General features: G+C 46.6%; 2 protein-coding genes across 3 annotated transcripts; one reads left to right on the forward strand and one right to left on the reverse strand.

Annotated features, from left to right (window-relative positions):
* Window positions 1-12,400, forward strand: NKRF (NFKB repressing factor). The gene is made up of 3 exons (XM_020813874.3): window positions 1-464; window positions 6,632-6,771; window positions 9,023-12,400. Exons 1-3 carry the CDS (start codon window positions 130-132, stop codon window positions 10,984-10,986), a joined length of 2,439 nt encoding a protein of 812 aa, XP_020669533.3. The 5' UTR covers window positions 1-129; the 3' UTR covers window positions 10,987-12,400.
* A 1,431-nt stretch (window positions 12,401-13,831) lies between these two features.
* On the reverse strand, window positions 13,832-22,369 carry UBE2A (ubiquitin conjugating enzyme E2 A). 2 transcript variants are annotated; one of them, XM_020813871.3, is made up of 6 exons: window positions 22,175-22,369; window positions 21,784-21,864; window positions 18,554-18,579; window positions 17,129-17,218; window positions 16,076-16,164; window positions 13,832-15,164 (listed from the first exon to the last, which is right to left on the reverse strand). In XM_020813871.3, the coding sequence occupies exons 1-6, from the start codon at window positions 22,216-22,218 to the stop codon at window positions 15,036-15,038; spliced, it is 459 nt and encodes a 152-aa protein (XP_020669530.1). In that variant the 5' UTR covers window positions 22,219-22,369; the 3' UTR covers window positions 13,832-15,035. The 2 variants fall into 2 exon arrangements, with proteins under 2 accessions (XP_020669530.1, XP_020669531.1); XM_020813872.3 differs by lacking the exon at window positions 17,129-17,218.
* Between the last annotated feature and the right edge of the window lie 1,161 nt (window positions 22,370-23,530).

Raw genomic sequence — 23,530 nt, forward strand, 5'->3', positions numbered from 1 at the left:
CGGCGGCCCCCGTGCCCGCGCGTCAACCGCTCCTCTTCCCTTCCTCGCCCCGGCCCGGCCTCTCCCTCCGTCGCCCCGGGACCGGTGGTTGGCCTCCTCGGCGCAGGCCGGCCCGGCCCGGCTCAGCCCATGGCCGGCGGAGGGTGGACGCTGCCCGGAGGGGATTTCTTGTCCCCGCATCCGCCTCCGCCTCCTCCGCCTCCGCCTCCCCCGCCGCCGCCTTCCTCTTCCTCCTCTTCCTCCTCCCTTTCCCAACCGGAGCCCCTACCGCCGCCTCTTCTTCCTCCTCCTCCCGAGGAGCCCGACGTGGAGCCGTGGCGGGAGCCGCAAGAGAGCGACCGGCACTGGGCGCTCCGCCGGCAGTTCCTGCTCCGCAACCGGGCGGGCTACCCGGGGGAAGCCGCCTTCCGACAACTCCTGGCCCTCTCGCACGTCTGGACCAACCATGTCTTCATGGGATGCAGGTAAGGGGGAGGGGGAGGGGAGGGGAGGGAGGGGGGGTTGAGAGGAGGGGCCGCATCTTCCTGTCGCTTCCCCCCCCGACCCGCAAGAAACACCCCCTCCCCCGTCCACGCGTGAGCCTCCGGGTCGACGGGGGGGCTGGCGGAACCCCGCCTCGAGGGGCCTGATCCTACCTCGATCTTCTCTCGAGGGCCGTCACCCAGGGGCGGGGAGAGCCAGGCCCCTTGAAGCGGTGGAACCTCGACTCCCCCGGTGCCCCCCCTCCGGTTCCCATGGGTCTACTCGGGGGAGGACTTGCTCCGGGATGCCAGCCACCAGGATCCGATGGCTGCACGAGAGGGAAGCCCGGGCTGCGCACAGCTGCACCTCGGGACCCCCTGCTCACACGCACACACGTGTACAGTACCTTTAAGGGCCTCCCCATTCATTGCTTCGTGGCCTTTCCAGATCCTCCCCGGATCTGCGGCTCTTTTCCCTTTTCCCTCCTTGCCTATCGTCGGTTTTCTCTTGGGTGGTGGGAAACGCTTTGAAATGTGGACACCCTGCGAGGAGCAAAACCTTAGGAAGAAGGAGAGAAAAAGCCTCTTCTGGCGCTTTAGGACTCGCTCACTCGCTCAGGTATGGGTGGCAAAAGAGCCCCTCCTTGGCACTCCAGAGACTGGGCAAAAGGCGTCAGGCTTCAGAGTGGCACAGAGCTCTGTTAGGGCCAAATTGCTACCCTTTGGAAGAATGATTTACAGCCTGGTTTATAGAAGTTACTCTACTGTTATCCTAACGGGCAGGGAGACCAGACCACAAAACAATTGCAGGTAGCATTCAGAGCCTCTAGTTGTTGTTTTTTAAACAAACCCAAACACACCTTTGGAATAACAGTCCAAGCTTATTTGGAAAAATATTTACCTTTTGCTTTCTGCTCTTTTTAAACAGGAAGGGAGGATGTTCTCTAAATCCTTTCCCCCATGGAAAGGTCCCAGGTCCAATGTTTGGGATTGCTTAGGCATCATCAGGCCACAACTTGTATTTATATGTCTGTTCTGTTCTACACCCCCCCCCATTCCCACCTGCCCCCCCCCCCCCCGGGTTAGCCTCTGTGTATGCAGCCTTCTGCCATCTGGGATGCTTGGAAGGTTTGCACTACAACACCCATCACTCAGCACAGCCCAGAGCTGTGGATGGAACCTGTATTCCAAAGATCTTGAAAGGTGTCGGGTTGCGGAAGGGCGAAGGGCAGGCAAGGCCTGCTTCTTGGGCATGGGCTGATGTTGTCGTGCAAACAACGCAGAAGGGTAGGAGCCTTTACAAAATATTTATTTACTGTGCATTTAAAAGATTTATACTCTGGCTGTTTCCTCAAGAGGACCGAAGGAGGCTTACAATAAAATAAAATACTTCGGGACTTAGAATAGGTGAGGTGTAAGTATGTAATGTATTCTGGAAAAAAAAAGGGAGGGGAAACCCCAAAGATCTCACTTACTCCTTGCAGATCTGGTACCTTCAGGGCTTCCCTACCTCTGATCCCTGACTTTGGGGTCCTTTTAGCTGGGGATTATGGGAGTTCTAGTCTGAAACTCATTAGGTGAGTTATCTGTTGAGAGAGCCACTGATGTCCCCCCCAAGTGTTGCCATTTCAGCAGGAAGTGAGTGGGTGCAAGGTGCGTGACGGACACAAGAAGTGGACTAAACCAGTGGTTCTTAACCTTTGTTATTCAGATGTTTTTGGACTGCAACTCCCAGAAGCCTTCACCATCAGCTCTGCTGGCTGGGGTTTCTGGGAGTTGCAGTTCAAAAACACCTGAGTAACAAAGGTTAAGAACCACTGGACTAAACCACGCCAGGCGATCTTCCCTGCCTAGCCCTCTAGGATCCTCTGCTGGCCCAGCGGTGGCTGCCCAAGGGTTTTCGGGAGGCGAAGGAGAGCTTTTTGCCTTGCTTAGAGGCTCCTCAGTCCTTTGAAAAACGAAAGGGCAGAAATCGAATCTGGAACTTTGTGCATGGAAAGTATGAGCTGTGGTTTGAGCAGCCGTTGTGCTGTGATGGCACGTTTTGAACTCATGACAGTCCTCTTTCTCTTTGCCCCCTAAAGAGAGCCCCAACAGGCAGGCAGCTTTTTGCCAAGCATCGGTCTTTTGTAAACTTACTGGCTCTTAACTGCTCCTTCAGAATAGGTTGCATTACAACGATGGCTGGGGAAATCCACTTCCTATTCAGCTACTGGAAGGAAACCTGGCCAGTAGATTTATTTAGTAAGTCATTGATTACTGCTTAACCTCTTTGTGAAGACTTGTCTGCTGGGGACAATCACTGGGAAGGCCAGTCTCTGTGTCAAGGCTGTGGATCCTGGGTTCTAATCCTGGACCCTGTCATGATTAGTGCTTGGGTTCTGTCCATTGAGTTGCTTTCTGTACGGGCAGGAACATGTGCGTGGAATTTTCAACCCCTTCCAGTGTGGCCGGAGAGAAACATTGCCGTCTGCTTAAGAAACGCTTCCTCACTGTTTGATGAATTTGGGTGACGGGGAAGGGCTTTTATACCGGGGGTTTTCAACCGTTGGTCCTTCAGCTGTTGTCAGCTGGAACTCCCAGAAACGCTCGCCATCCTGATCAAGAGAAAAGAGAGTCTGGCCGCTGGAGTCCCAAACAACTGAAGGGCTGAAGGTTGAAAACAACTAGCTTATATTGTTTGTGTTGTGTGTGTGTGTGTGTTTTTATTTTGTTTTTTGGGCAGAATGGGGACAAGGAGAGACCCGTGAAGCCAATTGTGGGTGTCCTCTGACTCCCCATTTTGGGGCAGCAGCCGCTGGCTTCTGCAGCCGGGGTGACCTTCTTCCTGCAAGTGCAGGTTGGGGATATGATATTCCTTCTCCCATTTCCCTGCCTGGAGGAAAAGGGGTCTGAGGGGTGATCAGGAGCCCATTTTCTTGGCCACACCCCCTGATGCCACCCAGCCGGCACGCCTGGACATGAGACTCCCACCCCGTTGAGCAAGAATGGGCCATGAGCAGCTATCCAGAGGTGGTTGGGTAAGTGCTCCCAACATTCCTCCCCACTGGCTGAGGCTGATGGGACTTGCAGTCGGTCAACCTCTAGTGGGCTGTACTTTGCCCCTTCTTTGCCAGGATGGTGGCATGCTTGTCTAAGTGCAGGTTTTCTGGCACAAAATGGATTTATCTGCAGTCCAGAATTCCAGATGGAAACCCTCATAGCCCAACAACTCGGGCTTTTGGCATTTCTTGCTTTGAATGGTTGGTAGCCGGGCGCCCAGCTAAATGCCAACCTGCTTCGGAAAAGGAGGCATGTATCAGTTTTTGCTTCCCGCACTCCATCCCAATCAAAGCTTAGGATCAGAGTTTGGAAAAGATCAGAGTTTTTTTCCAGTCACAAGACCACACAAGCTAGTGCCACCAATTACGTGTCCCACTTCTGCATTTTTGGCATATTTGTGAAGAAGACGCCCATGCATGGACCTGTTCCATGCACTCAACCCCTCATGAATTCTTTCAGTGGGGTTGCAATTCAGAAGCAGTCTGGGCTAATTCAAAGTGCAGCTGCGCTGGAGCAGACCAAAGTCTGATCTAATCCAGCATCCTGTTTCCTCCATAACTGGAATAAGCCTCTGAATCTTGAGATTGTGTGTACCTCGACCCAGTCTGGGGTAGTGGAGAGAGTCTTGGATTATGATTCAGAAGACCTGGGTTGAAATCCCCACTCAGCCATGGAAAGTCACCTTTCCATAAGGTGTTCCGTTGGGTGGGGGCCAACGGAACAGCTTCCACACCTTCGAAACCTTGTTGGGGCACCATATGTCCAAAGCGACTTATTTGCAGAGAACAATATCCACCAGCTTCTTTGTGTGTGTGTGTGTGTGTGTGTGTGTGTGTGTGTGTTTGGGAGTGTGTTTGTTCAAAGAGAGAAGTGTATTTTATTTAACAAATTAAATTAAATTATTTGTTGTTGTTTAGTCGTGTCTAACTCTTTGTGACCCCATGGACTAGAACACGCCAGGCCCTCCTGTCTTCCACTGCCTCCTGGAGTTTGGTCAAATTCATTCTCATTACAAGGTTCTTTAATTCCTCCTCACTTTCTGCCATCAGAGTGGTATCGTCTGCATATCGGAGGTTGTTGATATTTCTTCTTAATTCCAGTTTGGGATTCCTCCAGTCCAGCCTTCCGCATGATGTATTCTGCATATAAGTTAAATAAGCTGGGGGACAATATACAGCCTTGTCGTACTCCTTTCCCAATTTTGAACCAATCAGTTATTCCATATCCAGTTCTAACTGTTGCTTCCTGTCCCGGATATAGATTTCTCAGGAGGTAGATAAGGTAGTCAGGCACTCCCATTTCTTTAAGAACTTGCCATAGTTTGCTGTGGTCTACACAGTCAAAGGCTTTTGCGTAGTCAATGAAGCAGAAGTAGATGTTTTTCTGGAACTTCTGGAATTAATTACTATTATGCTGATTATTAAGCGGTTGTTGTGTAGCTTTAATTGACTGTAAGTTGATTGGATTCCCTGTGGAGTGGTTCCCAACCTTGGGTCCCTTAGGCGTTCCTGGACTGCAACTCTCAGAAATCCTGGCCAGTACAGCTGAGTGGTGAGGGCTCCTGGGAATTGCAGTCCAAGAAGATCTGAGGGCCCCAAGGTTGGGAACCACTGCATTATGGGAAGAAGATCAAAGAAGGACTTCTACACACAGCCTGTCCCCAACCTTGGGCCTCCAGATGTTCTTGGACTACAACTCCCAGAAGCCTTCACCACCACTTGTGTTGGCCAGGATTTCTGGGAGTTGAAGTCCAAGAACATCTAGAGGCCCAAGGTTGGGGACCATTGCCCTATAAGACCATCCTTGGGTGTTAAGATCTTTGGAATAAACCCTCCCGTATTGCCCACCCCCCATCCACCCAGGCTAAGGGTGGGAGAAAAACCTTCCATGTGAAAATCTGGAAGCCTGCTGCCAGTCATCATCTGCAAATTATATGGGACTAGGTGGGCCAGTCCTTTGACTCCATATAAGGCAGATGTACAGCATATTTCCATGGCTGTTTGGAGAAAAATTCTTTTGCAGACTCCCAGGTTTCTGACATCAAACTCAGAATGCCTGCCCCATTCACCAGCCAGATCTGATAGCTGTTGGCTATAGGGACTCTAGGAATTGTAGTCTGCAAAAAAATAATAATAATAATAATTTTCCCCCAGCCTCTGATTTCGCTGAACACGTTGAGATTTCTTCATTAGAGATCACTCATTTCCTAATAGAATGGCAACTCCATAGCCCAGTGGCAGAGCATATGTTGTGAGTGCATAAGATTGCATGTTAAGTAGCACCTTCTTTTTGTGGAAAAGATCAAGTAGTTGGTGATGGGCAAGGTCGTTAGGGCTGGGTAATTGCAGGAGTTGTAATTGTAATTAACCTTGTCCAAGCTGAGATTCTTTCATCTTGTGTATTATTTTGCTCCTGTTAGGAGAAGATGGGCAACCGATGCCTTTCTAGATCTGGCAGGATGCTCTCCTTTAGAGGCCAGAGGCATAAACACGTCATTAAAGAAGACAGACTTTATACCATTAGCTCAGTCAATCTTGAGTGCTTTTGGAAGCTAAGTAGGGTCATGACTGGTCAGTACTTGGAATAGGAGATCACCAGGAAATAATAAGGATCTCTAAATACACCTGAAGGGAATGTGGTGGCACTGCGGGTTAAACTGCAGAAGCCTCTGGGCTGCAAGGTCAGAAGACCTGCAGTCGTAAGATCGAATCCACGCAACGGAGGAAGCTCCCATCGCTTGTCCCAGCTCCCGCCAACCTAGCCATTCAAAAGCATGCAAAATGTGAGTAGATAAATAGGTACCACCTCAATGGGAAAGTAACGGCATTCCGTGTCTAGTTGCACTGGCCACATGACAACGGAAAATTGTCTTCGGACAAAACGCTAGCTCTGTGGGTTGGAAACGGAGATGAGCAGCGCCCCCTAGAGTCGGACATGACTGGACAAATTGTCAAGGGGAACCTTTACCTAAATACAGCTAGGAAAGAATCCACCCTTCAACCCTGGAGAGTTGCTGCCACCGCTGTGCTAGATGGCTCCGTGTTCCAACTCTAAAGCAGCGTTCTATGTTCTTATGAGGTTTTCGTCATTGCAGCCTGCAATTTGAAGCTCCCTGTTCTTGGCTACAGGTATGGCTCCCAAGTTATGGAGAAAGTCCTCCAGATGGCCCAAGGCATTGATGTGGGTGAGATGCCATCGTTGGAGTTGGTGCCAAGTGCCAAGGGAACCAAGAGGCCCCATTCACCGTTGGATGACTCTCCCACTCGCAGTGAGTATCAGCCTCCCCCCCAAATCTTCCTGCTGACCGCAGAGGTGGCTCTTTGAGTGACAGCCGTTGCAAAAAAAAAACGGGTGATGTCTTGCAACCAAATAATAGGCAGAGGCATGTGCGGTTACCCACTCCTCGGTTTCCGATTCACAAGATGGCCTGTCTGGCTTGCAACCTGCCAAGAGAGTTGGTGTGGTGTTGTGATTAGGGTCATCTTCTTCCTTGTCTGCCTGTCTTTCGTTGTGTCAGCAGCTCCACCATTCAGTTAATACATAGATCAGATAATATTCACCCATAGTTTAGTGGTTTAGCTCTCTCTCGGCAGAATGCAAGGGTTGGGAGTTCAATTCCTCACTGGGCCTCCTAGGGGAAGAGCCAGCTTCTGGCACTCCCAGAGGAAGGCAATGGGAAACCACTTCTCAGGGCCTTCTCCCTAGGAAACCATGGAAAGGACCACCATCACTCAGAATTGACTTGACGGCAGACAGCCATGGTTGATGGCCAACATCAAGAGTATTGGGGCAACTGACACCAAGTACTTGTGGAAGGGCAGAGAGTACATCGACACAGGCGTGAAGTTCTCTGAAGTTGCACAGGACTGTGTTGGCATGAAAACCTCCCTTTCCTAGGTTCACTTTGGTTCTGCCACCTCCATGCCATAGACTATTAAATGACTTCCAAGTAACCCAGTTCCCTACCTTATGGGGAACTAGACTTCCCTCGCCTCCCATCCACTCATAGCAGCACTTTTCCTTAAGAACTGCAGAGTTCTCACTGTTGGTGGTTGAGTGTCCCAACTGATTCCCAAGAGCTTTCAGAGAACGTTGCTCATTGTGCAGGCCTTTTGCTTTGTATGTTAGCAAAATGTCTTCTGGGTCAGTGGCATGTGATCTGTGGTTAAGAGTGTTGAGCTGGTTCCTCGGAAACGCCAGTTCTAATCCCCCTTCCCAAGCCATGGCGTTCACTGGGTGAGCTCAAACCAGTCAGCATCTCTCAGGACTGTTGTTTTGAGGCCAAAATGAAGAAGAGAAGCGTGCACACTATCTTGAGCTCACTGGAGGAAAAGTGAGGTATAGATATAAATAATGAATACATAGAATTGAACCCAGCCCTGCTCCACAGCCAAACATCTACTCCTCTCCTATAGGACGTAAAGCATCTACTTCTGCCTACCATCATTTCCTGGGTGGCAACTGGTAGATTCAATTCTCGGTTTGGGGGCCCTTAGTCCGGCTACCCAGCCTGGAATGAAAAGAATCTGATCTTCACCTTGTGCAGTTTTTTAAATTTATTTCTGCTTATCAGCCCCTCTGAGTTGCAGTGCCAGCAAAAGATATAGGGGTACGTGCTATGTGCACCACATGCTGTGTCTTATAGCCTTCAGAGGACCTTTGTAGGTATGTGTGTACGGGTGTCATTTTAAATCCTGCCCTTTTCCCAAGGCGCCCCGGTTTCTATCCTGCTCTTGTAGGGAACGCCAGTAACCCTGCAAGGGAGGCTAGGCTGAGACAGAAGAACTAGCCCACCACCAACCTTCATGGCCAGAGGTGGGGATATGCAGTGGCGCCTCGCTAGACAGTTACCCCACATGGCAGTTTTTCGCTAGACATTGACTTTTTGCGATCACTGTAGCGATTTGCAAAACAGTGATTCCTATGGGGGAATTTCGCTGGACAATGTTTGGTCCCTGCTTCGCAAACCAATTTTCGCTATACAACAATTTTGACAGCTCCCTCCGTGCTCGCAAAACGGGTGTTTTCGGGACCTAAGTTTAGCAAGACAGCTATTTAAACAGCTGATCGGCGGTTCGCAAAGCGGCTTTCCTATGGCCGATCTTCGCTAGACGACGATTCTTCCCCATTGGAATGCATTTAACAGGTTTCAATGCATTCCAATAGGGAAATGCTTTTCGCTAGATGATGATTTCGCTAAACAGCGATTTCAGTGGAATGGATTATCATCGTCTAGCGAGGCACCACTGTAAACCTGTCCCTCCATAGTTTGGTGTGCCCCAGGGGAAAAGGGAATGACAACCCACTACTGAGTACTCCCCATTTAAGACAGCCCTGGAAAAAAGATCGCACTAAGTTAAAATTGACTTGGGGAGCACCTAATTTGTTAGTATGTAGCATGGAGGGCACTTGGTGATTTGTATTGCTCCTTCACTTGTGTGCAGTCCCACTCATGTCACCCAATGTCTTTGAAAGCCTAAGGTTCTCTCTTAACCCTGTAAATCTCTTGCCTTCCACAGGCCTTGACACTCCAAGAAAACAGCCCCCCAAATTTCGGGTCAGGCCTCGTTTCGAACCCATCCATTTTGTAGCCAGCAACACGCAGGACAAAACTAAGGACCTGCCTTCGGAAGACCAGGCGCAAACCGCCGGCGAGACGATCACCACCCAGCAGATCCAGAACTACGCGGATCGGGTTTTCAGCAGCTTCAGTACACAGGATGGTGACCGCCAGTTTTCAAGCTTGGTGGGCTTGGGCTATGGAAACAGCCAGCCGGAAGCCAAGGCGGTTCCCAAAAACAAGGATACTCCTGCCAGTGGTGGAGCAGCGGTTTCCGGGGGGGCGTCCCTCGTCCAGGCTGCCTCCGAATCGTTTCCCAAGTCCGTTATAACAGCCAAGCAGTGTTTCATAAACAAACTTGTTGCTGCCGTCCGCAAGAATCTGGCCAGCCCCGATGCCAGCGGAGGTCCAGACAAAATTAACTACACGTATCTTTTGACGCGGTCCATCCAGGCTTGCAAGACGAACCCCGAATATATTTATTCTCCCTTAAAAGAACTCTCCCCGGCCGACCTGCCCAAGAACAAGAAACTCCTTAAAGACGGCTTTGCTTGTGAGGTCAGGTGTCAGAACGTGTATCTAACCACAGGGTACGCCGGCAGCAAAAACGGATCGCGAGATCGGGCGACGGAACTGGCCGTGATGTTGTTGCAGAAACCTGTGGAGGTCAAAGTGGCCCAGCGAAAGTTCAAGAACACCACCCGGGAGGACTTAGTCTTGTGCGAAAGCGGTACGTCTCCTACTGAATTCCCACCAGCCCTCAAGCAACTGGATGATTTTATTGCTGCCATGAAAGAATGTACCCCAGGGCAGACAAATTCAGAATCCCAGCAAGGTTCCAGTTCAGGGAAACACTGGACAAACTTCGTCCTAACCGAAAACGCCAGCGACGCTATTGGGATATTGAACAATTCAGCTTCCTTCAATAAAATGACAGTCGAATACAAATACGTCCTGATGCCCAACCGCCTCTGGCGCTGCAGCGTCTACTTACAGGATCACTTCTTGGCAGAAGGCTACGGCACTAAGAAAACCAGCAAGCACGCAGCAGCGGACGAGGCTCTGAAAATCCTCCAGAAGACCCAGTCCAATGCTGCAGCGGCTAAAGCAGTCCAGGTTCAGAAAGTGGGGGGCGCCCCCCGGGACCCCTCCAAAAAGAAGGACTTAAAGGACCTCGTTGTGTACGAGAATTCCATGAATCCGGTGTGCACCCTGAATGACACAGCGCAGTTCAACAAGATGACTGTGGAGTACGTCTTTGAGAGGATGACCGGGATGCGGTGGAAATGCAAGGTGATGCTAGAAAACGAGCTGATTGCCGAAGCGATTGGGGTCAAGAAGACCGTTAAGCATGTGGCGGCTGAGGAAGCGGTCAAAGCTCTGAAGAAGACGCAGCCAACGGTGGTCAACAATCTGAAAAAAGGCACAATTGAAGATGTCATCTCCAGAAACGAGATCTGCGGCCGCTCTGCCGAGGAAGCATTGAAGCAGCAGATCAAGGAGGACAACATTGGGAACCAGATTTTACGGAAAATGGGCTGGACAGGCGGTGGCTTGGGTAAAAGTGGGGAAGGGATCCGGGAACCGATTGCGGTGAAGGAACAGTTCAAAAGGGAAGGCCTTGGCCTGGATGTTGAAAGAGGGTCAAAAATCAGCAAGAAAGACATTGAGGGCATCATCCAGAACTATGCCTTCTCGGACAGTAAGATTGACCTGACTTTCTCTACAGAACTCACCAATGATGAGCGTAAACAGATCCACCACATAGCCCAGAAATATGGGCTTAAGAGCAAATCTCACGGCCAGGGACGCGATAGATACCTAGTGGTCAGCAGAAAGAGGCGCAAAGAAGACTTGTTAGATCAGTTAAAGCAAGATGGCCAAGTTGGCCATTACGAACTAATCATGCCTCAGGAGAAATAAAGCTCAAGGGGTGTTAATTCCTTCTGTGGATGCCCAGAGTTAGGAGAAATGTCCCATTAAACAGCGCAGCAGTTGCCTATTGTTGTGGGAAGGATGATTTAAAATAAAAAAAATAAAATGTTTTATTTGCCCCTTTAATTTCTAAAACTTTTATCAGGAAAAAAAAAAAGAGTTAGAACTTTTGAAGTCAAGAGTTCTCTCCAAACATATGTAGTATAAGTCTGGATAATATTACTGCAGTTACTGGTTTTATGAAATCTCTTGGGGAAATGGCTTGTTTCCTTTACATTTTACTAGTTTTGTAATAGTAGAAATGCATCCACCCCAAGGGAAGTTTCACAACCATTTTAAAAAGGGATGACTCCCGTAATTTTTTTTATTTTGCTTCTTTGAAAACCAATTTGGAGTGGGGTGGGGGAGAAATGAAAGGAGACAGCAGTATGAAGAATACTATGTGTAAATATGGTATTAATAAATAGATTTTTATTTCTGGACATGCAAAGAATAGCATGTTTTATATTTAAAAACGGGTTACGTTGTGGGGAGGGGTGGGTGGGTGGATAGAAATGTTTTCAGCGTATTCAAAATGCAGCATTGATACAGTAAATAGTATTTTGAGTCTTTGGTTCATGAAACATTGTCTGTTCTACAGTTGTACCATAGAAGCCTTGAACACACAATACGGAATCAGTGAATCCTAAGAATCTTAACCTTGACCATTTAAGGTTATCTTGAGGTATAGCACAGACAAGGTTTACCACTACAGTATGTTGTCTGCTAATCCAAATTCAGATTGTTGCATTGGTCCCAGCAGGAGAGAATTGTGAAGAGGGGCACACCTTTCCTACTGAGACCAGTTAAAAACACATTCAGCTACAGCTGTATTGTGTCTCCAGTTTCTAGTCGTCAAAGCTATATTGTTGGGAAGGGGCATGTAATGCCAGGGTGTTCTGTGGGGATCTGATCTACCTCTGTGTGATCAGAATTATACAAAATAAGCAAAGGCATGGAAAGGTTTGCTTAATTTGTGTAATTCACAGAGGATCTGGAATTTGTAATACTTTGGCATGGATATAATTTTTTATATATGTGTGTTACAGAACATGCACGGTTCTTGGGGGTTTACCTTGACAGGTGAGGCTTTTGCTTTTCCCAACAGGAAATAAAGTAATGCACTTCCTTCATCTCAACAGCTAAGATTAGCTCTAGAAGCAATCTGCTTTAGCATACCCTGTTGAGCAGTGAAGTATTTAAAACACACACACACACACAACTGGGGGTGGATGGAGTTGGCATTTGCTTATTTCTATACGTAGCCTCCAAGTACTTGTTTTCTTATGCTGCTGCTTTTGTGTACGTGTGCTTGTATATCTCGTATGGAGATCAACAAGTAAAAGGTTCTGTCACCACTGTAGCTTGTGTGATTTAAGTGTGAGAGCTTTCTTTCTCCTAATTCAGAAGATGAACCTGCAGGTAAGGTTCCCTCTCTTCCAGCTATGAAGTCTTCAAAGAAAACAGTCACGGAGGAATACGATGCCTTTTTCAGTCATGTCCCATCCATTAGCACACTGCCTTGTCCCAGGCAGACCCAAACAAAATTAAATAACCTACGTATTTGATTCTTAAGTCTATTTACTGAGTAGTGAGACTGCACAGATGTTCATAGGTACAAAAATCTTCATGTATGCACACATAGCCATTAGGAGAGGTACTACCCCCCCTCCCTCTGACTCAGTGGGTGAAGGAAGGTGAAATAAAACTTCCAGGGCACTACAGGAGTCCACTTTCTGGAAGGACTTTAATGGTGGTTCTCTCAGGATGATTTTGAAAGAAAACCACTGAAGGACTTGCACTACAGCAGTCCCTAGCCTCGGAGTAGTCCTGAACTTTTGGTACCACTTTCAGCAACTGCTTAGGGCAGTAGAGCTACCTTTCTGTAAATACAACAGGTGTGTGTGCGCGCACAGAGGAGGTGGTAAAGTATAAAAACAATCAATTAGCAGTTGAATACACCACACCCACTTCATGAGGCTCTCACTTCTTCCTGTTGCATGCCATCACTCCTTGACTCGGCTCCATTTTAGTAACAATATATACAGTATACCCAGCCTTTGTCTAGGCAGGTTTCTCCTCGTCAAACACTTTATACTTTTGGATATTCATGCTTCTCTATAACGAGTGGCACGCAGTGTCCTCTGTCCCACATTTAGTGATGTAGGAGTTGTTAGCAAATCACTCTTCCTTAAGCGAGTGACAGTAAATTAACTGATGGCCTCTTCAGAAGCGCATCAGAAGAACAAGAGTCTTTTAAAACCTGCTTCCCTTAATTCTTTTGTCTGCCTTACTTTATTCTGTCTTTTGTAGAACTTTAAAAAGACCCATTTTGAAGAAGGAATGCTCTCTTGTCGAGGAGACTGATTTTATATCACAGAGACCATGTGGGGCAGGTGTACAAGAAATGCAGCTTTATAGAGGTCACTGCACTGCACACCCAACGTTATTGACTGCTTACTCTGGTTGATGGGAGATATAATTCAGCCACACTCAGGTAATAAGGGTCATTACTCTTGACATCAGCTGATATCCTGTTGCTCAGCACAGTAAGTCACAACTATAAGTAAGCCACTGAATCAGTTTAGATTTAGTAAGTCAACTAACTCCTTTGTGCAATCCACTGATTCAGTGTCCCTGCTCCAGGTGTAACCGAGCAACAGGATTTCAGCCAATATTTCTACAGGGTCCCTTCAGCGAATTTCAAAGAGCGGTTTGCAACACCATAATTTTCTGAGTGATTTGTCAGAATAAGCACAGTTATATATGTCTCGCCTTTTTCAACACTAAGCACTTAAGGTTACACATTTATTTACAAGTAATTGAAAAAATGTACAGTTTCTTACATGGGTTACTTGTGCAAAGTTGTACTCAACAGATCAATGTATACACAGAAGACACTGGAAGAGCAGACAAACACACTGATCAGTCTCCTCCCACACTGCTGCTTAAGGTATCCAAAATGTACAAACTGAGCTTTACAAAAATGCATTTGCAAAGGTGGATTCAACTTTATAGAAACTGAGGGGGGAGGGAAGAGAATGAGGCATGCAGCAGTAGCTCTTATGATCTCCCTATTTTTACCAACAGAATGTAGAGCGGCAGCATCTGATTAACAGAGGTAGAAATTAAAATCAAAGACTGAAATGTGTTTTCTGAAGCATTCTGGTTTCAGTCAGCCTTTTACCATTTGCTGAGCAATTGTTAACTCCTATCACTTCCATCGCCCACCCCTACCAACAAAGGCTGTGAGAGCTTGTGACAAGTTATGATACCCTGTGCTCCTACAGAAAGGATATTCACCACTGCACCTGGATGTGTTCACCACATTACATTGACGTAGACTGCATGTGACCCACAGAAGCTGACAGCCCCCTTTTCTCCCCTCACCGACTCCCTCATGAGCTTGACAAGGAATCTATCTTGTCATTCTAAATACTTTTCACAATTTACTGCTGTGAACAGAAAAACTCAGTATGAGAAAACCAAAAATCGGAAAATTTAGTTCTCCACAGAGTACTTACAGATGCAGTGAATTTGATTCGAGCAGTTAAATGACCAGCCTGGACAGATCAGCACTTGAGTCATAGTTAAAAATGTATATTGTATATAAACATCCCTTTTGTTTAAATCAAGCTACACATAAGCATCACTGTGTATAACACAATTACAATTAAAAGATTCGTGTACACTACAGAAATGCACAATACTGCCCCTAAGACTGGAGATGGTAAGACCACAGAGTGGCATTTCAGCCTCAGTTAATTCTTTTACAAGTAACCCAAGTACAGTACATTTGACCTCAAGGGGGGGGAATGGGAAGGGGGTGCTTTCTGATGTCCGAGGAGAAAAAAGCTTCAGCGAGGGTGGGTGGCAACAGCACAACAGCTATTTTGCTTTCAAAGTAAATGCAGTGATGCTAGGAGGAGGAGGAGGAGGATGACTCAGACACATATATATATTTTCCTCATCAGAGTGTTCATTTGCATCATCCAGGGTCAACAGTCACGCCAACTCTGTTCGACTATTGCAGAAACCCGTTTTTCATATTCCCGCTTATTCTCTTGGTATAGTTGAGCTGCCTGGCTGTTTGCTGGGCTGTTTGGATTGGGCTCATCCAATAGAGACTGCATCAGAAGAAAAAGACAGGTCAGGCTTGGTCATAGTTTCCCACCAGCAGCTGACAGTAAGGCTGATGGAACACATTCAGAATGGGAAGGGAGGCAGCACACGTCGGCACCCCAACTCCTGATATGTCAAAGCTTTTCTTCACCAATACCTAATCCTGTTCTTTGATACTCTTTAACACACTGGAAGGACAGAGTGGCCTGTGGAAAGGAAGGCAAAGTCAAAAGCGAGGGGCTCTCTAATTCTGCTCTTGGTCCCCTCCTCATACCTTACTGCCAATTATGCACAACTCTTTCTTTTAAACACAGCTGTAACTTGCCTGCTATGCTGCAGTTTCATTTAATCAGATAATACTTTACTCCCAGCTAGAAGAGAACTTTGGCCTCCATCACCTTTTCTAGCAGCAGGGCCAGGGCCCCACCGGCCCTCATGAAATTGTCTACGCTGACCCTGGGGTAAGCTACATGTTTAATGGAAGTAGGAAATGAAACTGCTTTTCAGCCTATCAAAGGGCCTGTGAAGGCCCAGGCGAACCAGCATCTATCTGTGACCGCCTCTCATGGTCTTGTACATGGCTTTTGGGCAAGCCTCTGGCAGTGGGCAACTTCTGAACGCTAACAGAAAGTGGAAGAAAACAAAAGATTGAACGTGTGGGGAAGTAACAGTACGGGGCTCAGAACAGCAGAAATAAAGTCTACAGAGGGCAGATTTTATGAATGGTTTATAAATCTCCAAGTACACATACAGCATCTTAACATACAACCACTTTGCTACACCAGTTTGTAGAGCCATTTCATCCCTTTGTTACTCTGGCCTTGGCAGACAATCTAAATGGTACAATTTTTTATTTTCCTGGTTAACAGTCCACTCCAAACAGTATCAGCAAGGTTGCTTATAGCCCTAATGTTACCTGTATGGATGTTAAGATAGAAGATACATCATAGGTCGGACTCCAACGATTCTGAAGAATATCCAGACATATACTACCATCTGCATAGACTGCAAAATGAAATTAATGGGTTTTACAACAAGACACATTGCATTTTTCTTTATTACCAGCTGCCACAACACCTCACTGTCAACATCAGTGTTTCCTAATGTGGTGGTCATGATCTCCAAAGGCATGAAAGCTTTTTGAAGGGCATCTTCTCTGCATGAAGCTTTCCCCCCCTTCCTGGGTACCACTGTCCTACCACCCTGGCCCATCCCTGAAGCCTTTAGCCTCCTCTTTTCCCTACCTTTAACCTCCCCCAGCCTGTTTCCTCCCCAGTTTTGAATTAGTGGTGGTGAAAGTTGGCAGTAGGAGGATCAACAGAAGCACTGCCGGTGCCAACGTGTTGAGGAAAATGTGGGGCAAATTATTTGTGGGGCAAATGATTTAGGCAAATGTGGGGCCTTGCAAATTACTTGGTGATTATAAAAGGAGGCAAAGAATCAAAAAAAAAAAAAGGTTGGGAACCATTGTTCTAGCTGTTTTGATTACAATGCCCATAATCCCTTACCACTGACTATAAGCCGCCTCGGGAGAATGGAAGTTGCAGTCTAGTCTCTAGTGGACCCTCATGTCTCCCCACAGCCATTCTCTAGGCAATAAGCACCTAAGAATTTGTGCCTATAATACTGTGTTTGTATATAAGGGAGGGAACAGCCCCACTCTATTCCACTACCACTTTCTGCTTTACAATCTCAGAATTATGCTGATGCATTTTGAGCATGGATTAAGCAGTAGAAATATTTTGTTTTGCAGATACATGGCAGTTACCCTAGTAACAAGGTACATAGAGTTAACTATTGTGAATACTGCCAAAATATGCCTTAGAATTCTTAAGGAACAGTTATGCAATGCACTTCAGTGATGACAAAGACATTTACAACTCAGATGCAAAAGCCTTGGTGGCTGTAGAAGAGCCACTTGCCCTCACCACTGCTATGCACATCACTACATTTTTAGAGAGGTACCTACCATTTGGATGAAACATTTTAGACACAAATCTAACAGTAGGTGGCTTGTTTGGGTATTCTTCCGTGAATTCTATGGTAAGCTTGAAAGTCCCTGCAATTGAGAAAGGTGGCTTCACAATCTTATTCGTAGATGGATTGTGCTCCCCTTTACCCGCAGGTAGTCCCACACAGCTGAAGGCTCAATAGCTGCATAGATTTCCCTTGTGAGAGATTCCACCAGTCAATCTCTTAACGCTGGATAGCCAGATGCCTCTGAGGAGCTTACGAACAAAGCATTTCCATTTAAGGACTGCCAAAAGTTTATATGATACTTTATACAGTAGAAGACAATGGGTTCCTGCCCAGGCAGCTTACAAACTATAATTCAAAACAGAGAGGCAGCAAAGAAAGGAGTGTGAAGCACAGGCAGGAAAACATCAGTGCTTTTTTTCCATTACATCAGAGACAGGCAACTTGGCAGGTCCAGGGTCCAGTCTACTAAAATACACACACAAACTCACCAAAAGATTAAAAATACCAGGCCACCATCCCATTTTTGGCCAAAACAAGGCATACAGAGGTGTGTGCTCCTGGTTTTATAGTAGAATCATGCTTCCTGAAGCCGTATACTTAATTTTGGTTTGTTTTTACACATGAATAAGTATACCAACCCATCCACACTCGCAGCAGTGAAAGGTCTCGGGGGGAGGGGCTATCTGAATTCTATGCACACAGATATGGTGGACTTTGAGAGACTTGAAGGGAAAACAATGTCAGCATGCAGTAAGTTGTAGAAATGGGTCCTAAAGCCTAAAGCAGCAGTAGTGGAATCTCCAGAGAGCAGAGCAACAAGAGGGAGTGGAGAAAACAAAGGCAAGGATCTGCTGGGATCTAAAAGAAGGCAGAGCCATTAAGGATTCTGGATTTAATGCCAAGGGTTCTATGCCAGGCCCAGGGGTGGACAGGATGACAGTATAAAGGTTAAGAACTGTCACATAATTGAAACACCTATGGAGGTGTATAAGTTTTTTTAACCCTGCAATCATCAAAATAAGAAATGAACCAGTTTTTATTGAAGAGATAAAGCATATTTTTGTACCATGGTAAAGAAAGAAGCAATACCCTAGTCATCAAAGATATACTGTTTCTTTCATGGAAGGCTCTACTTACATGGTGAATGTATTCACTATCTTGGGGCAAAGGGATTAAATGCACAAAGCTACATTTCAGCCATGTTCTCATCCTTAACTTGCAGAAAACAGCTCAGTGCTTTTACATGGAAAAAAGAATGGGGCACCTCCTCTCTTTACAGCATATATTGGAGGTGGGTAGAGAATTTGGATCTCTTACGTTACCATGGTCCACGCATCTGTGGTATGGAATCCTTAGAGGAATTAACATATGGATCATATTTGATGAGGAATGGCTGTATGTGTTTAATACTTACCATCTTCAAAGGGGGTTCCCTCAGGCCTGAAAGAGGAGACAGCGTATCAGAAACTCACATTGTTGAACTGGTGGTCAGCAATCACAAAGTAAAGGGCAGTTGAATCTTTTCCCTCCTCAACAGAGAAGGGTGTTTCAGAAGGAGCAAACATTTGGGGAGAACAAATAAACATAAGCAGGGTCACAATTTTCTATACTGGATAGTTTTACTATAGTTGGTAACTGCAATGACAGCCAACACCCTCCACTGCTGCCACCATGCTAATCCTGCTCCAACTGAGCCACCCATTTAGGTCTCCCCACAAGGATAGTGCTCCGCATTGCTAAAGAAGCTGCACAGACAGACTGCTCATCATTCATTTCAACTCCAACTGTACTGCTGAAGCAGGAAGACAATGGTACAATCAGGCTATACTGGACTCAAATCTATTGCAAGCTGCTGTTTGCCTTAACAAACCCTCCACCAAAAGAACCTTCTCTCTCTCAATAAACCTACAGTCTGGAGACTTCTAGTTAAATGGGGGTACATGGCATGTTACAGAGTGACATAAGGACAGCAAAAGGTTCTTGGTTTAAACTATGGTAAAAAGGAAGGGAGAGCTAAGGCTAATGGGAAGAATACGTAGAAAGAACTGCTAGATGTAGATGAACTTTGTGTGTGTAAGATGTAAGGCTGGGGAACTCAGCCTTACATCTGTCAAGAGATGTCTTTGATTTCAGTTTTGAAAAGCCCATGCCAGAATGGCCAGTGGTAAGGAATTGTGGGATCTGTAGTCCAAAATACTTGGAGAGGAAGTGTTAAAGTACATAAATACTCCTCAAAGATATGAATGACACCAACCAGTAATACACTGTTTTTCCAGCTACTACTGTTCAGGTACAGACAATGGAGAAACAGGAGGGAAGTAGATAACCAATTTCGTTGAGAAGACATTTCTAACAGATCCCACTTTATAGCTGAAGCTCTCAAATAGTTTACACAGATCATAACTGAAACTATGATTTTTAGAAACGTAATAAGCAAAAACAAAACATTACAGATAATATGTTAAGTAGAAAACCCCTGCCTGAAAATAGTAGCTTCATGCATTTCATTACAGAGGACGCACGGTACCAAGTTTCAATGCAAGCTGTTCCTGGCATTGCTTCAGATGCTGCGTTGCCCAAGAAAACATCTTAAAATAATTTAACAGCACGTGGAGATAAACATGAAGATGGAATAAGTAAATAAGCTTCCAGTTATAGAAAGAATGGAATAACTACTGAAGATTGAGGCAGAAGCCCCTTCCTCACACTCTCACGAAAATAAGTCTAAATGAGCTAATAATGGGGAAGAACTGCATTCTGGCTTAGGAAACTACCAAGGATACACTGAGTAGAGAAGATTATTTTCTGATTTGGCCAAGGAAACAGCTCTTCAATCAAAAGACTAGCAATGACAGAGAAGCTTCCTTCAAATGTTTTTTTGCCAGTGCTGCTGAACTTCCCCTGCAAAGTCCAGCCAAGCTTGAAAGCACAAGCTACTTTCTCTAGGATACTTTCAGTTAATGACGAAGCCCAGCCACTGTCTTACACAAGTCTCCCAGAGCACACCCCAGCATCCTCCATTATGTACAGCACTTCCTTGGCAAAATATATTATTATGAAAAGAACTTCTACTCTAAAATTGCTAGGATAGAAAAGCTGACAAGAGGTGGATTCAAATCCTTGCTCACGTACCAAACTCACAGGGAACTTTGAGCCAGTCCATCACTCTCTTACAAAAGGTCAATAAATGTTGGGAGGAATAAGCATCGTCTCCCTGCCTCTACAAAAGCAAAAGACATCCTTTTCCCTTGATTCACACACTTGCTAATGTGTTCAAGAGGAGGCAGAAGTACCATGGGAAGAAAAATGGTAATGGTGTATGATTTCAGTAGCTCCTTTTATCTAGACCTGTGCTTTCTAACCTTGGGTAAACCAGGTGTTCTTGGTTTACAATTCCCAGTGCCTTCAACACCAGCTGTCCTGCCAGAGTTTTCCGGGAGCTGCAATCCAAGAACCCTCTGGGTTACTCAAGGTTGAGAACCACTGATTTAGACTATGTCAACGATAAAATGCTCCAAAACAAACGATGCAGCCTGAAGTCACCGCATTTCTCAAAACCTTTTAAAAAGAAATCTGTTACGCCTTATGATGTAACATGGAAGACTATATTCACTATTCACAAGAATTAAAGTGTAACAGGATAACATTATAACAGAACAATAACAAAACCACTAAAGTCATTTTTAAAAGAGAAAGAGTCAGGACAGATGGATCTATCATTCTGCCTAAAAGAACAGAATAAAAATGTAAAATGTCCTGAAGGCTAACTTGCAAAATATTTAAATACTGTACTGGCTTCCTCTGCTGACAGTATCTGAATAGTAACCCATCTAATCTGCTTTAAGACTGTAGAGCAGATTAAAAACAAACAAGCAGACACAACACAAGAACCCTTAGTAATGTTACCATGCATAATCACATCACCCTGACCTCTTTGAAAGAAGAGGAGATATACTTGACAGCCCCAACTTTATTACTACAAAGTTCATACACAAAAACATGTGCCTTGAAAAAAAGAAGTAAGCAAAGCAAATAGGAATTGTGATGGTCAGGACTTTGCTCTTCATTCGACAGATACAAGGCTGTGTTCCACAATAACATTATTACTATCAAGTCATCTGCAGCCACGAGAGAAACTACAGCATTACTACAGAAGAATGAAACCATTATAACGAAAATGGGTGTTTTTATTGTGTACTCTCTGAGCGAGCAGCAAGATATAAATAAAATGACAGCAAATAATACTGAGGATCAGCAGTTTCAAGAAACCACCCCCCTGTATGCCCCTTTTCACAAGACTGCAATTAGCAATTACTGTCCTGTCATACATAACACCACCCTCCTGCATCCACTGCAAGAAGAACCAGATAGAGTAAAACCTGTTACGTTTTTTTGTTTGTTTGTGGGGTTTTTTTTGGACAGGAAATAAGGACACTTTGCAGGGCTGGCACCAGAAACGAAACAAACAACTGGTACCTTTCCTATCTTACTTTGCAAGGAAGGGCTGCTAAAGAACAAGAGGGAGCATCTGAGCATCCCACGTTTTTTTTCCCAGCCATGGAAAAAGGGAGCGGTTTTCCTCCTCTCCTCCGGGTGGGGAGAGAGGTGTGGGGGGGCGGCAAGGGGATCGGGGCCCGGACTCACCCGAAGATGACGGCGTTCCACACCATGATGTTGTTCTCCGAGGGGGCCCCGCTCACTCCAGCCGGGGGATCCTCCTGTAGCCTGGTTTTGTTTTGCACGGGAAGGGTGTGGGGGGAAAAAGAAAAAGAGAGAAAAAAAGGGGGGGCACTCAGTCCAAGGGCCAAGCACCAGAGAGGCTCGCTTTCCACCCAATTAACGCAAACGGCGTAACACCTCCCTTCCCTTCCTCAGCCTCGGCCGCCCGCCCTACGCAAAGAGCGCGGCCCTGACGCTACGCCACCGGCGTAGCGTTCCCTCCGACGCCGCCATGTTGGATCGCCTCAGTTCTTCTTCCCCCTCCCCCCCCACCGCCACATAGACCCCTCACCGCCGCCGCCACCTCAGCGCTTACCGTTTGAAGTCCCGCATGAGGCGCCTCCGGGCGGGCGTGGACATGGCGGGGCCGCGGTTATAAATCACTCATACACCGGTCCACGGAAAGGCGGGACGACGGGGGCGACGCCGAGGCGGAGACGGGGGCGAACCCGAAGCGGCGGCGGCGGCGGCGGCGGCGACTGGGAGCCGAGCGAGGGCGGGCTGTACCACTTGGGCCCAGCAGTGGGGGTGGGACAGGAGTAGGCGGTCGGTCGGGCCGACGAGGTCGCCTTAACTACGGCAGCGGTAGTAGCGGCGGAGGCTGCTGGGCAATGCCCGACCGCACCACTGCCGTTGCGAAGGCGGGGGGGGGAGAGTTGAGAGAAAAGACAAGAGGCGGTGCCAGAGGCAGGCGAATCACACAGGGCTGTGCCAACGCGCTGTCACGAAGCGGGGGGGGGGGAAGGTGAGGAAGCAGGAGGCGGGACCCTATGAGGGAACAAGGCGATACCATCCGAGAGCAGAGTTACGAGTAGGCGGCAACGCCAACCTAAGGATTCTGGACGATACCAACGGGAGAGAAAATGGAGGGAGGAAGCAGAGGAGGGAGAAACCATATTGCAACATCAGCATCTGAAACTCTACATTACCCCTGATCTCCTCCTCATTGGTTGACATGGAATTAGAAGCCACGCCCTCTGGGCGGGGCTCTAGTTTAGGATGACAACATTAGGAGCCCGATCCTGGGCAGTTTCGCAGTGCAGGACGTCTTATTGTGTCTGCATTGACATTTATGGGCACAGAGATTGAAAGCTGTACAGTACATTGGCAGGTTCCCCTTCTTCTGCTCCTTCCATTCACCTCTTTATTATTTGCAAAACAAAATTTTTAAAAATTAGGGCACTTTCAAGACTAACAGGTTTTATTTAGCATAAGCTTTCTGGGAGCGAAAGAAAGAAAGAAAGAAAGAAAGAAAGAAAGAAAGAAAGAAAGAAAGAAAGAAAGAAAGAAAGAAAGAAAAAGAAAGAGAGAAAGAAAAGAAAAGAAAAGAAAAGGAAGGAAGGAAGGAAGGAAGGAAGGAAGGAAGGAAGGAAGGAAGGAAGGAAGGAAGGAAGGAAGGAAATTTTTCCAAGATCTGGCTGCCAGACTCTGGAAAATTGGAGAAGCTTCTACTAAATCTGTTTCCAGTACTGTAATATGTTACCTAATGCTTTGCATAACATTATTAGCATAATTTACAGAACATTCTTAATATAACGATATGAATTTTTTATATATTTGAATGAGTCACTGTTTTTGGTTTTAATATTGTGTTTTCATGATGTGAAGGGGACGTGGTGGCGCTGTGGGCTAAACCACAGAAGCCTGTGCTGCAGGGTCGAAAGACCAAGCA

Source organism: Pogona vitticeps, chromosome 11 (genome assembly GCF_051106095.1).
Source record: "Pogona vitticeps strain Pit_001003342236 chromosome 11, PviZW2.1, whole genome shotgun sequence".
Lineage (NCBI taxonomy): Eukaryota > Metazoa > Chordata > Lepidosauria > Squamata > Agamidae > Pogona > Pogona vitticeps.